Source organism: Dryobates pubescens, chromosome 31 (assembly GCF_014839835.1).
Source record: "Dryobates pubescens isolate bDryPub1 chromosome 31, bDryPub1.pri, whole genome shotgun sequence".
In the NCBI taxonomy this organism is placed as follows: Eukaryota; Metazoa; Chordata; class Aves; order Piciformes; family Picidae; genus Dryobates; species Dryobates pubescens.
The window spans coordinates 1,306,492-1,320,251 of record NC_071642.1 but is presented as its reverse complement, the minus strand read 5'-3'; the positions used below and the strand labels follow the sequence as shown (position 1 = coordinate 1,320,251).

General features: G+C 63.8%; 1 protein-coding gene across 1 annotated transcript; it reads left to right on the top strand.

The window, feature by feature from the left end:
- The first annotated feature begins 37 nt into the window (after window positions 1-37).
- Window positions 38-5,274, top strand: YJU2 (YJU2 splicing factor homolog). The gene is made up of 8 exons (XM_009901050.2): window positions 38-92; window positions 661-761; window positions 1,617-1,761; window positions 2,370-2,504; window positions 3,234-3,415; window positions 3,871-3,991; window positions 4,180-4,345; window positions 4,724-5,274. The coding sequence occupies exons 1-8, from the start codon at window positions 69-71 to the stop codon at window positions 4,813-4,815; spliced, it is 966 nt and encodes a 321-aa protein (XP_009899352.1). The 5' UTR covers window positions 38-68; the 3' UTR covers window positions 4,816-5,274.
- Window positions 5,275-13,760: the final 8,486 nt, after the last annotated feature.

Genomic DNA, 13,760 nt, shown 5'->3' with positions numbered 1-13,760 from the left:
TCCGGGAAGTGCCTGGCGGCGCGGGGGCTGTCGGTGGGAAGCGCCGGTGGCCGGGGAAGGTTGCAGCCATGTCGGAGCGGAAAGTGTTGAACGTGAGTTTGAGGGGGTCCCCAGGCCGCGCTGGGTCTGGGGAGGGGGCTCTGGTCGCGGAGGGAGGTCCTCGATCGGTTGGGTGTTGCTGAGGTGCAGAGGGGGCTCTGGAGCCGCGGGCTGGGAGGGGGTGGTTAGGATCTGCAAGCTGGGGGCAGCCAGCAGCACTTGAGAGCGGCGGGGCTTGGGAGGCCCCGGTCGGTTTGAGGGTACTGAGGTGGAAAAGGGGTCCTGAGGTGGAGAGGGAACCCTGAGACGACCCTCAGGCTGGGAGTGGGGCGCTTGGGTTGGGGATCGCCAGGCTGGGAACACCCAGCAGTGCTTGAGGGGGCTGGCAGGGGCGAGAGGCCCTAAAATCATGCAAGGGTTGGGGTGGGCTGGGTCCGAGGGTGGACAGACAGACAGGCACCCTCCAGCGCGTGGCTCTGGCAGGGGGTGGTGGACACTGGGGGGCACGCTGGGCCGTGCTGTGGGAAGCTGATCCCTTAGGTATGGCAGCTGGGACGCTGCTGACACCCCTCTGAGTGACCCCAGAGCCAGCACACAGCCACCTCTGCTCTGTCTCTCTAGAAATACTACCCTCCAGACTTCGACCCAGCTAAGATCCCCAAGCTCAAGCTCCCCAAGGATCGGCAGTATGTGGTGCGGCTCATGGCCCCCTTCAACATGCGGTGAGAGCGCTGGGGGAGGGGCAGCTCGCCCCGGGCCTGCAGGGGAGCTGCTGCCAGCAGCCATCAAGGGTGACCCAGAGCAGAGGAGGAGGGCTGAGGGAGAGGGAAGAGATGCTGAGGGTGGCATTGTGGAATGCTGGGAGTGGGGAGGGTGGAAGAGACCTTGGAGGTCATCAAGTCCAGCCCCTCATCTGGAGCTCACAGTGCCACCACTGCTGCTAAGCTGCTGCCACCAAGCCGTGTCCCTCAGCACCACATCCACCCCCAGGGAGGGGGACTCCACCAGCTGCCTGGGCCAGTGCCTGAGAACCCTTTCCTGATGCCCAACCTGAAGCTCCCCTGGCACAACCTGGTGCTGTTTTCTCTCACCCTGTCACTTGCTGCATGTGAGAAGAGCCCAGCCCCCAGCTGGCTCCAGCCTCCTCTCAGGGAGCTGCAGAGAGCAATGAGGTCTGCCTCAGCCTCCTCTGCTCCAGATGAAGCAGCCCCATTCCCTGAGGGGGACAACCACACTCCTGCTGGCCTCCTGGTGCCAGCCAGGATGCCTTTGGCCTCTTGGCCACCTGAGCTCTCAGTGGCAGCCATCAATCAGCACCCTCCAGCTCCTTCTCCACCCAGCAGCTCTTCAGCCACTCTGCTCCAGGCCTGTAGCACTCATGGGGTCGCTGTGGCCCAAGGGCAGCACTCAGCACTGGGCCTGGTTGAATCTCCTCAGCCTGGCCAGAGCTCCCCGCAGCAGAGCCACCCAGAGGGAGGAAGCCTCCATCAGAGCCTGGGCTGACAGGGACTGAGCAATCCCTTGGGGGGGGTTCTTGGTCTGCTTGTTGCTATGGGCTTGCCCTGCTGCTTCCCCAGCTGCAAGACCTGTGGGGAGTACATCTACAAGGGGAAGAAGTTCAATGCCCGGAAGGAGACAGTGCAGAACGAGGTCTACCTGGGGCTCCCCATCTTCCGCTTCTACATCAAGTGCACTCGCTGCCTGGCAGAGATCACCTTCAAGGTCAGGCCTCTGCCTCCCTAGGGCAGGTTCTTGCAGTCCCTGGGGGCTGAATCCCGCCTGGAAAGGCTCTCCCAGCAGGGCCTGAGCCTGGGCCTGTTGCTTGTTGCTGCATCTTCTTGTTGCTGGAGCAGGGCTGGGGGGCTGGGGGGGATTGTCCTGTGTCTGTGTGGCTGTGGCTGGAGCAGGGCTGGGGGGCTGGGGGGGATTGTCCTGCTGTGTGTGGCTGTGGCAGGGCAGGGGGGCTGGGGGGGATTGTCCTGCTGTGTGTGGCTGTGGCAGGGCAGGGGGCTGGGGGGGATTGTCCTGTGTCTGTGTGGCTGTGGCAGGGCAGGGGGGCTGGGGGGGATTGTCCTGCTGTGTGTGGCTGTGGCAGGGCAGGGGGCTGGGGGGGATTGTCCTGCTGTGTGTGGCTGTGGCAGGGCAGGGGGCTGGGGGGGATTGTCCTGTGGCTGTGTGGCTGTGGCAGGGCAGGGGGGCTGGGGGGGATTGTCCTGCTGTGTGTGGCTGTGGCAGTGGCTGTGTGTGTGGCTGAGGCAGTGGCAGTGGCTGAGGCAGTGGCTGCAGCAGGGCTGCCCTGCTGCAGTGGGTTTGCTGCCTGCTTCCCCCAGACAGACCCAGAGAACACAGACTACACCATGGAGCACGGCGCCACCCGCAACTTCCAGGCGGAGAAGCTCCTGGAGGAAGAGGAGAAGAGGATGCAGAAGGAGAGGGAAGAGGAAGAGCTCAACAATCCCATGAAGGTGTGAGACATGAGCTTCTCCTGCCCCTCTTCTCTGCCTCAGTGAGCTCACATCTGCAGTGCTGTGTCCATTCTGGGCTCCCCAGTTCGAGAGGGCAGGGAAGTCCTGGAGGGAGCCCAGGGGAGGCTGCAAAGATGGAGCCAGGCTCTGCTCAGGGGTGCCCAGGGACAGGCCAAGGGGCAGGGGGCACAAAGTGGAGCCCAGGAGGTTCCACCTGAGCAGGAGGAGAAAGTTGTTTGGTGTGAGGCTGCTGGAGGCCTGGGGCAGGCTGCCCAGAGAGGCTGTGGAGTCTCCTTGAGTGCAGAGCTCCCAACCCCCCCTGAGCACTGTGCTCCTGGGCAAGCTGCTGTGGCTGCCCCCCTGGGGCAGGGGGTTGGACTGGCTGAGCTTCCAACCATTCTAGGTCCTGTGGTTCCCTGCAGAGGGCAAACTCCTCTGCTGCCCTGGCAGCAGGTGGCTTGGTGGCCATTGACTGAGTTCTGCAGGCTCCCAGGGCAGGCAGCAGAGAGCTCTCTGCTCCCAGGAGGTTTCCTCCTGTGCTGCAGCTTGTGACAGGCTGCATCTTGCCCCAGGTGTTGCTGTCCTGTCCAGACCCCACAGTGATGATGATGATGGTGGTGATGATCTTCTTAGTGCTTCCTGCCCTGTGGTGCCTGGGGAGGTGGTGCTGGAGGTGGCTGGCCAGCTCTGCTCCCTCACACAAGCCCAACTCCCCCTCTGGCCACCCAGGTGCTGGAGAACAGAACCAAGGACTCCAAGCTGGAGATGGAGGTCCTGGAGAACCTGCAGGAGCTGAAGGAGCTCAACCAGCGCCAGGCAAATGTGGACTTTGAGGCCATGCTGAGGCAGTACCAGGAGCATGAGGAGGAGCAGAGGCTCAGGGAGCAGCAGGAGGATGAGGAGGAGCTGAGGTGAGTGGGTTGGGAGGGTCCCTGTGGCAGCAGCCAGGGGGGATGTGTCCAGGCTGGGCTGCATCTCACCTGCTGCTCAGCACCCCAGCAGTGTCCTGCCCCAGGGCCCTGAGGTCAGGGGAGCTGGGTGGGAGGTGGTCTTAAGCAGGCTCTGAGGACAGTTTGTGCTCAGGGAGGTGGAGCTGGAGGGCATTTGGGGACCACTGGCCCAGCTGAGAAGTGTCCTGTGGAGAGAGCAGCAGCAGCTGGCTGAGGCTGCAGGCCTCAGCCCTTGAGCACTGCCTGGCCATGACCTCTCCTGGAGCTCCTGAGAAGCTGCAGTGCTGCTGCAGTGCTGCTGCAGTGCTGCTGCCCCCCAGCTGCCCTCCCAGCAGGCAGCACAGGGTGGTGCCCAGGCAGCCCTGCTGGCTGTGGCAGAGGCCACCTCTAACCCTCTGTGTGGCCTCTCCTCCCAGAGCCATGCTGGAGCAGGCCCAGAACAGGAGGCTGCTGGTGGACTCTGACTCTGATGAGGAGCCTGCAAGGTCACACCTGAGGCCTGTGGGCAAAACTAAACCTACAGACATCCTGCAGGAGGTGAGTGAGGAGAGCTGAGGCTGCCCACAGCCCCCCAGCCTGCTGCAGCCTCTGCAGGGGTGGAGAGCAGCTCCCCTTGGCTGCTCCCAGCAGCTGCCCTGCTGTCTCTTGCTCCCTGTGTGCTTTCCCTCTCCTCCTTCTGCCCCCCAAGGCCAGAGCAGCCTCACACCTCCTGCTCTCCTCTGCAGGAGCCTCAGCCCCAGAGTAAGAAGCTGAAGACGGAGAGCTGGGAGCGCAGTGTGGGCAAGCTGAGCAGCAAGGCCCAGCTGGCAGGGCTGGTGGCAGTGAAGAGGCCAAAGCCAGGCCCTGCCCTGCCCAATGGCACAGGGAAGCAGAGCACCACAGCCAGCACTGGTAACTGCCCCTCTGGGGGTGGGCTGGGCCATGGGGAGGGGGCTGGCAGCACCCAGGGGGTGGTTGGCTCTGCCCCAGAGCCTCTCAGGCCCTGCTGTTGTTGTCAGGCCCTGTGGGAGCTGGGGCCTGGCCCTGTGTCTGGGAGATGTGCTGATGGAGATCTCCCTCCCTGCCCTTGGTGGGGAGCCCAGGCCTTGGGGACAGTGGCAGGGCCACCCTTGCTGCAGCTGAGCACAGGAGCTCCTTGGCCACCAAGTGCAGGCTGGCAGTGGAGGCTCTGCTGGAGCTCAGGCCCTGGGAGCCTCAGGGCTGTGTGTCCCCAGCAGGCTTGGCTGGCAGTGGGGAGGGCTCCTGACTGGTGGTGTTGCTCTCTTCCAGGCTCCTTCCCCACAGGCACCACCAGCACCTCCTCCTCCTCCCTGGGCTTGCTGGGGGCATATTCAGACAGTGAGGACAGCAGCAGTGACTGAGGAGCCGCCAGGCCAGGCCAGAGCTCGGAGCACAGGGCTGGCCCCAGCCCCAGCTGGCAGCAGATGCTCTCCAGAGCCCCACATGGAGCTGGCATCAAAGCCCTCAGGGTCTGCAGACCATCTGGAGCCCTTCACCTGCCCAGCCTGGGGGAGTGCAGCCACCCCCCAGCAGCTGAAGCACCACCAGCAGACAGAAGCCTGACAGCTCCTCACAGGACTTCACATCACTGCTGCCTGGCACTGTCCTGGGCTGGCTGTGCCCAGCCCCAGCTTCCAGCCAGGCCCAGCCCTGCACCTGGAATGTGTTTGGAGCTACTGGGCCTGGCCAGGAGGGTGGAGGTCTCCATTCTGCCCTCAGCCCCACACTGATGGTGCCTGGGCCAGGGGCTGGGACTCACTGACCCTCCCACAGCAAACCAGGCACTGCAGAGCCTCCCTTCCCTCAGCACCACTCTGTGCCATGGGGGCACCTCCCACCACCTCCCTGGTGCTGTGGGGCTCAGATCCCCCCGCTGTGGGTTCCACTTCCCTGACCCTGGGTGTCCAATGAGCCCTCTGAGGGGCTCAGATCCCCCCTGTGTGGGCTCTTCCACCACCTCCCTGGCTCCAGATGCCTCCTGTCCCCTCTGAGGGGCTCAGATCCCACTTCTCTGGGGTGACCACAGACAGGGGCTTGGGGGGAGGCTCTGGCCACGTGCTGTGGGGCTGGGACTGCCCTTGTGGTCCTGCCTCCACCCCCTGCCCAGGCCCTGCTGAGGCCCAGGCCCAGCAGCTTGCTGACCAACCCTGCCCTGCTGCTGGCTGAGGGCTGGGGTTTGCTCAGCTCCCCAGCAGCCACCACCCAGTAATAAATTGGATGTCTCAGAGCCTCTTCATTGCCTCTTTCATGTTCCAGAGCTGTGCCCTGATGGTCTTGGAGGTCTTTTTCATCCCTGGTGCCAAGGCTGTGCTGTGCCCTGGCTGTGCCCCCCACTGCTCCTCACCACATCCTCCTCTCCCTGCTTTCCTGACCCCCTCCTCTCCCCTTCACCTCCTCTGCTCCCCCAGGAGCACTGCAGCTCTTTCCTGCTCCTAAGCTCTGCCTTTCACCTCCTCCTCCCCCCCCAGCACCCCTCTGCTGCTCTCCTGCCCAGGGACTCTGCAGCAAGCAGCCAGGCTGTGGGCTGGGCCGGGTCTGGAGGTCCCCCCGGAGGTCAGCTCTCATCTCGCTGCTGTCCCTGGACAAAAGGCTGAGTGGAGCTGCCGGCAGGAGGGAGCAGAGCAGCCCCTGGGGGTTGCTGCCTTGTGCCCTGCCTGGCCTTGCCCTGGGCTCTGGCAGCTCTCTGTTGGGACTCAGCAGGACAAAGGGGACTGCAGGCAGGCTGCAGGCAGCGTCCTGCCTCGGTCAGCACTTCTGGCAGAGGAGGGCACCTCTGCCCCAGGCTCCTCGAGTCAGCTGCTGCTGGTTCCACCTCCTTGCAGACAGCTGCAGTGAGGCCAGCAGGAGACCTGGGCTCTGGGGGACAGCTTCCTCCTGCTGGCCAGGCACTGCCCCTGTGCTGCCAGGACGTGGGGCTCTGACCCCCTGCTGGCCTCTGCAGCCTCCAGGGCTGGGAGCAGTTCTCATCCCCCTCTGCTTTGCCCTAAGGAGGCCACAGCTGGAGGCCTGGGGCCAGTCCTGGGCTCCCCAGCTCAGGAGGGACAGGGAGCTGCTGGAGGGAGCCCAGGGGAGGCTGCAGGGCTGCTGAGGGGCCTGGAGCAGCTCTGTGGGGAGCAGCTGAGAGCCCTGGGGCTGAGAGCCTGCAGCAGAGCAGCCCCAGAGGGGAGCTGAGCAATGCTCAGCAGGAGCTGAAGGAGCTGTGGGGGGCAGGGGGCTGGGGCCAGGCCCTGCTCAGTGGTGCCCAGGGACAGGCCAAGGGCCAAGGGGCACTGTGCTCCTGGGCAGGCTGCTGTGGGAGCCCTGCTGGAGCAGGGGCTTGGACTGGGTGAGCTCCAGAGGGCCCTTCCAGCCCCAGCATGCTGGCAGCAGCTCCCAAGTGCAGCTCAGGACTCAGCAGTTCCACCTGGCTGCCCAGCAGAGCGAGCTGGCAGCTGCCCTGGCCCCCGGGTTCCCTCCTCACTCTTCATTACCCTGGGCCCTCTTGGGCACTGTGCCTGAACCAACAGCAATAAAACCCCCTCCAGATGGTGCTGGGACCAGCAGCACTGAGTGGAGTGGATCCCTGCAGTGGCTGTGATAGATAAGGGCCAGATCCTAGGTGCTGCTGCATCACCTGGCCACCAGCCAGCAGGTGCAGTAGCCAAGGCCTCAGCTCCAGCCAGCAAACCTCCCCCCAGAAAAAATCAATGGGCCTCATCTCATGAACTGGGCAGGCAAAGAGCCTTCCTCTGCACTCCCATCTGGGCCACCCCTGATGCTCCAGAGGGACCCAGGCAGGCTGCAGAGGTGAAGCCAGGAGAACCTCAGGAGGTTCAGCCCAGGCTGGGGGTGGTGAGACCCAGAGCAGGGCCAGCCTGGGGCTCAGGGAGAAGCCCTTCAGTGGTGAGAGCCTGGCACAGGCTGCCCAGGGAGGCTGTGGCTGTCCCCTCCCTGGGGCTGCTCAAGCCTTGAGCAGCTGAGTCCAGCTGAGAGCTGCCCCTGGCAGGGGGCTTGGTGCTGGTGAGCTCTGAGCTCCCTTCCCAGCCAAGCCCCTCTGTGCTTCTGGAGCTAAGGGGAGCAGGGAGCTGGGCTGCAGGGGGGGTCAGCCCCTGCCAGCGCTGCCAGAAGCTGTCACAAAGTTGTTGAGCCAAGTTTTCCTCTCTTCCCCCTAATGACAATCAGCTCGTAGCTAAATGAAATCCTGCCTGCAGCACACCCAGCCCTGAGGGCAATTAAAGACACTTAATGAATCTGCTGCCTTTGGGCCTGGGCTCTTGGAAGCAATTAGCTGGCAGCAGACACAGAGCTGAACCTTGGAGCTCTGGAAAATTACACCAGCCCAGGCCCCTGCTGGGGGAAGCAGCACTGCTTTGGCTGCCCCCCAGAGCTTCACTGCCTCCCAGGGAGGGATGGAAGGGACCCTAAAGATCACCCAGTTCCAGCCCCCCTGCCATGGGCACTGCAGAGCTCTCCATCAGAAAGGCTGAATCAGGCTTCCCCAGGTACCAGCTCCTCATCTTCTACCTCAGCCCCTTCTTCATGGGTGGCAGCACAGGGGCAAGGGCTTGAACCTTGAGGAGGGGAGATTGGGGCTGGAGAGGAGGAAGAAATTCCTGGCAGTGAGGCTGGGGAGAGCCTGGCACAGGCTGCCCAGGGAGGCTCTGGCTGCCTCCTCCCTGGAGGTGCTCAAGGCCAGGCTGGATGAGGCCCTGAGCAACCTGGGGCTGGTGGAGGTGTCCCTGGCAGGGGCTTGGAACAGGATGATCTGGAAGGTCCCTTCCAACCCAACCCATTCCATGGTGCTGTGGTTGGTGCTCCTGCAAGACCTGGGGGTCCCTACACAAGGAGAGGCTCTCCCAGCGTGGTTGCCTCTGCTCTGAGACCCTTCCAGGCTGGGAAAGCAACAAGCCCAAGCCTGGGAAAACTCCTTGCAGGTGCTGGGCTCCCCAGGGGTGGGCACAGCAGCAGCCCCTGGCTTGTGAACCCGCTCCTGGGCAGGAGAGGCAGCAGGAGAGCCACAAATGAGCCAAGCTCTCCCTGCTGCTGGCTGGGGCTGGATCCTGGGAGCTGTGAAGGCAGAGCCTGGCAGAAAATTCATTTGCTTCCCAACTCTCACAGCTTGTTTCATTTCCACAGACAATTAGCAGAAAGGAGAGGGGAAGAAAAGCTTCCCTGGCTCTGCCCTGCTCTCCAAGCTGGAGCCATCCCTGCAGAAGCCTTCCCTGTGCTGCAGTAACCCAGGGGGCACAGATGCAAGGAATGGGTTGGGTTGGAAGGGACCTTCAAGATCATCCAGCCCCAACCCCCCTGCCGTGGACCCCTCCCACCAGCCCAGGCTGCTCCAGGCCTCATCCAGCCTGGCCCTGGACAGCTCCAGGGAGGAGGCAGCCACAGCCTCCCTGGGCAGCCTGCTCCAGAGCCTCCTCACCCTCAGTGGAATTTCTGCCTCACCCCAGCTGGGGTTCAGCAGTGTTAGGACCATGACAACTCTCCCATCAGGGGTTTCAGGCTGACCCCAGGGAGGGGGCACAGCCAGGATCTCCTCAGGGGTGGCTCAGGCTCACTGGGGCTGGCTGGAGGCATCTGAAGGGAGTCAGAATCATAGCAAGAAGAGCAAGGGAGAGCCAGGCCCTGGCTGCACTACAGAGCTGGGGACAGAGGTCCTCCTGCTGTGCCAGGCTGGATGGGAAAGTGGTTTTATGGTGCAAGCACAGCTGAGCAGGGAGCAGCTGCTGCCAGGGGCCCCTTGCAGAGGCTCCCAAGGCTCTTCCCTGCAGCAGCTCTGAGCCTTTTCCCTGCTCTGTGCACAGCTCAGGACCACAGCTGTGCTGTCAGCCGTGATGGAGAGGAGCAAACAAAGCCACTGGGGGAGCAGATGGCAATAGCAGCTCCACCAGAGCTACCTGGGCACAAACAGCCTGGCAGCTGGGCAGCTGAAACCCGACCCTGCAGGAGCTGTTGTGCACCCAGGCACCGCTGAAGCCTGCAGAGCCGTGGGGGGAGGTGAGAGCACAGAAGCTGCTGGAGCACACCTCAGGGGGGGTCAGCAGGGTGGAGAGGAGGAGGATGGCAGAAGTGGTGAGGCTGGAAGAGAGCCTGGAGATCACCAAGTGCAACCCCTCCCAATGCCACCACTGCTGCTCAGCCACCACCTCCCTCAGCACCACAGCCAGGTGGCTTTGAAACCCCTCCAGGGCTGGGGACTCCACCACCTCCCTGGGCAGCCTGGGCCAGGGCCTGAGAGCCCTTCCTGGGAAGAAATTGTTCCTCATGTCCAACCTGAACCTCCCCTGGGGCAGCTTGAGGCCATTTCCTCTCACCCTGGTACTTGTTGCATGTGAGAAGACCCCAACCCCACCTGGCTGCAGCCTCCTCTCAGGGAGCTGCAGAGAGCAATGAGGTCTCCCTCAGCCTCCTCCACACTGAACCCCCCCAGATCCTCCCCAGCCCTGTTCTTCAGACCCCTCCCCAGCTTTCTTGCCCTTCTCTGGACCTTCCCCAGCCTCCCTTCTTGGAGTGAGAAGCCCGAACCTGACCCCAGCACTCAAGGTGTGGGCTCAGAGGGTCTCCATCACCCCCGCTAAGGGAGGGCATCCCTGTGCCCAGCCCTGCCTGCTTCCCGAGGTCCTGGCTGCCGCAGACTGCCTCAAAGCCACAGCCTGACCTTTGCAGCAGCAATTGGCTGAGCAGCGCAGGAGGGGCTCCTGGCCCCCCGCAGCCGCGGGCGCTGCCTGCGGGATCCTCGGCGGCGGTCCCGGCGCGGCCGCCTGGAGCCGCGCAGCGGAGCCGCGCAGCGGAGCCGCGCAGGCAGCGGGGCGCACACAGCAGCAGCCCGCCGGGGACCCTCCAAGGGCATCTCGTCCAACCCCCCCGCAGGCAGCAGGGACAGCTCCAGCCAGAGCAGGCTGCCCAGGGCCACAGCGAGCCTGCTCTTGAATGTCCCCAGGGCTGGGAGCTCAACCACCGCCCTGGGCAGCCTGTCCCAGGCTCTCACCACCCTCACAGTGCAGAACTTCCTCCTGATGTCCGACCTGAATCTCCCCTGCTCCAGTTCCAAACCATTGTCCCTCCTCCTGTCCCCACAGCCCCTCCTGAGCAGCCCCTCCCCAGCTCTCCTGCAGGGCTCCTCCAGACACCGAAGTGCAGCTCTGAGGCCTCCCTGGAGCCTTCTCCTCTCCAGGCTGCACAGCCCCAACCCTCCCAGCCTGTCCCCACAGCAGAGGTGCTGCAGCCTCCTCTCCTCTCCCTGTTTGAGTCCCCCTGGGCTCCTGCTGCTGCCCAGGGCCCGGTGCCCATCAGCTGTGGCTGTTCTGCTCCAGCCTCCTCGCAGCCAAGCCTGGTTCCTGCTGCTGCAGCCACTGCAGGTGGGAGCAGGAGTGGGAAACCAGCCCCCAGCTTTCTGCTGCCTGTACCTGCAGGAGGCTGGAGCAGAGCTGTGAGTCAGAGACAAGCAGCAGTTAAGCAGAAGGCCCCAGGGCCAGGCAGGATGAGCAGTGGCTGCTCACAGCTCTTCACCTCAGCGATGTCCTCCCTCAGAGCCTCCTCCCTGTGTGCAGGGCAAGGACATCCTGCCAATCTCAGGGGCATGGTGCTCCCAGGGGGAGATCTCGCCCCTGAGAGTGCAGATGGCAGCAGCCCAACCCTGCTGGCCCGGGAGGGTCTGCTCCATTAGCCCCACAGCCCCAGGGACACCCTGGCCCTGCAGGTTCTGCTGCTCAGTGCAAGCCACCAGCAGCTGAGGTGAGCGTGGCTGAGAGCCTGCAAGGGGCTTTGGCACAGAGGTTGGCAGCTGGGCTGCTGTGGGGTAACTCTGTGTGAGAGGCTGGCACAGGCTGCCCAGGGAGGCTGTGGCTGTCCCCTGCCTGGAGGTGTTCAGGGCCAGGCTGGATGAGGCCTTGAGCAGCCTGGGCTGCTGGGAGCTGTCCCTGCCCATGGCAGGGGCTTGGAGCTGGATGATCTCTGAGGTCCCTTCCAACCCAACCCATTCTGTGAACTAGTTCAGGACTTGAAAGCAGAGGTCCAGAGGCTGGGGGAGAAGACCCTGGCAGCTGCCAGCCTCCCACCCCAGAGCTGGGACCCATCCCCAGGGTGGCTGTGAGGGATGGAGGAGGCCAGGGGAGGAGTCAGCAGTCCCCAGCCCTGCTCCTGCTCAGGGCTGCCAGCTCCCAGCGGCTGGGTGAGCATCGTGAGCTGGGGCTGCAGCTCCCAGGCTGGGAGGGAGCCAGAGGAGCTCTGCTGGCCTGGGCAGGATGTGAGTCACCAGCCGTGGGCACCAGGTGGAGCCGAGCAGAAGGGGCTGGGAGTGGGAGACAAAAGCAAGGATGGGAGACAAAAACACAGGGAGTGGGAGAGGAAAACCACTCCAGCTCTGTCTGGCAAGACCCTGCTGGCAGCACCTCCCTCATGGCTCACACAGCTACCCAGAGCCAGCAGCCACCACGGGGCCCCAGGAGCCTCCTCTGCTCTCACCAGGGCTGTGCTGCCTCATTTCTCCTGCATCCCTGTGCTCCCAGCCCTGCACTTCCCTGCCCTGTGCTCCCAGCACTCTGTTCCCCTGCCCTGTGCTCCCAGCACTCTGATCCCCTGCCCTGTGCTCCCAGCACTCTGATCCCCTGCCCTGTGCTCCCCAGCCCTGTGCTCCCCTGCCCTGTGCTTCCCCTATCCCCAGTCCCTGGGCTGCCCCTCTGATTGGTGTGGCCAGCAGCTCATCACTGCCATCAGCAGCACCTGGCCCAGCAGCTACAAAGAGCCTGAGGGCTGCAGGGGGCCCGAGGTGGTCTTCTGTCTGGTCTGATGGAGCAGCAGTTGAGGCCAGTGAGCAGCCCAGGGCAGGTAGAGCTGCTGCAGGTCCCAGAGGGGCTGCTTCTGCTGGGCAGAGCTGCCTGGAGGGTGTCTGACCTCTCTCTCTCTCTGCCTAGGGGGGGTTGGTTGCCTGCAATGAGTCCTTCTCCAGAAGGTTCCTGTGCCAGCTCCTCCAGCTGGCTCCTGTCAAGTACCTGGTAGGTGATGCTGCTGCTGCTGGAGGAGCTTGAGGGCAAGGGGATGAGGAAACCTTGAGAGCAGCTCCTCCTCTGCCAGATGTCCTCTCTCCTCCCAGCCTGTTCCCCCTGCCCTATCCTCCTCAGTGCCTGCTTGTCCCCTGCCCTGTCCTCCCCACCCCAGCTTGCCCCCTGCTTTGCTCTTGCCTTGCTCCCCCTCTGCTGATGGCTGCTGCAGCATTCCTGTTTCTGCCCTGCTTTGGGCCAGGGGGGAAGGAGCTCCCTGGGCTGAGGTCAGCTAAGGGCTCCTGTTTCACCTGGCTGCAGCTGGTCCCAGCCTCAGCTCCAGGCTGGCACAGGGCAGGGTTTGAGTTTCTCTGAGGACTTCAGACAGCTGGGAGGCCTCCAGGAGCTCAAGTGCCTCTCTTGCTTGCAGCTGAAGGTTCTTCAGAAGGCATCAGCCTGGGTTGGACTTGAGGCCCCTCTGGAAGCCATTCTGAGCAGAGTTGTCTCCAGGCAGCCTCCCACCAGGCTCAGCCAGCATCAGCAGGGACTAAAGAGCTTTGTGCTCTCCATTGTCCTCTCCATTGTCCCCACCAGGATCCAGAGCATCCTGGGCCACTACCTGCCAGCAGTCTGGGACCAGAGCAATGTGCCCAAGGGTAAGAGCTGTGCCCCCCTGGGGGGCTGTGCAGCCAAGCAGCACAGAGCAGGACATCAAAACCTGCTGGGTCACAGAAGGGGTTGGGCTGGAAGGGACCTCAGAGATCATCCAGCTCCAGCCCCCTGCCGTGGGCAGGGACCCCTCCACCAGCCCAGGCTGCTCAAGGCCTCATCCAGCCTGGTCTTGAACACCTCCAGGTCTGGAGCTGCTGTGCTGGGTGGTGAGCAGGGGAGCCCCCAGGTGCTTGGTCTGGGGGGGTTGTGATTGTGCCTCCCACAACCCCCTGCAGAGCCCCAGGAAGCTGCCCTCGAGCCAGGCAGCAGAGGGAACAAGAGGAACAGAGATGATGTAGCTCAGGAGGAGAGGGAGACCTGGCTGCTGCTGCTGGAGAGGGACCTGTCCCAGGAGAGCTCTGACTCTGAAGATACCACCTATGAGGTAGGAGCTCCTGGCTGAGGAGCTTGGAGAGGGTTGCTTAGCCTCTGTCTGCTGCTGGCCTGGGAGGGTCACTGCAGAGCAGGCAGGGCAGGCTCCTGCGAGGAGGTTTCCTTCCTCAGTGTCTGAGAGCTGTGTGTGCCCCCAGCCCTTGGCACTGGAGCTTCCCTCTGGCCGATGCCAGGGCACCACAGCTTGGGTTGGGCTGCAAGGGACCTCACAGATCAGCCAGTGCCAGCCCCTGCCACGG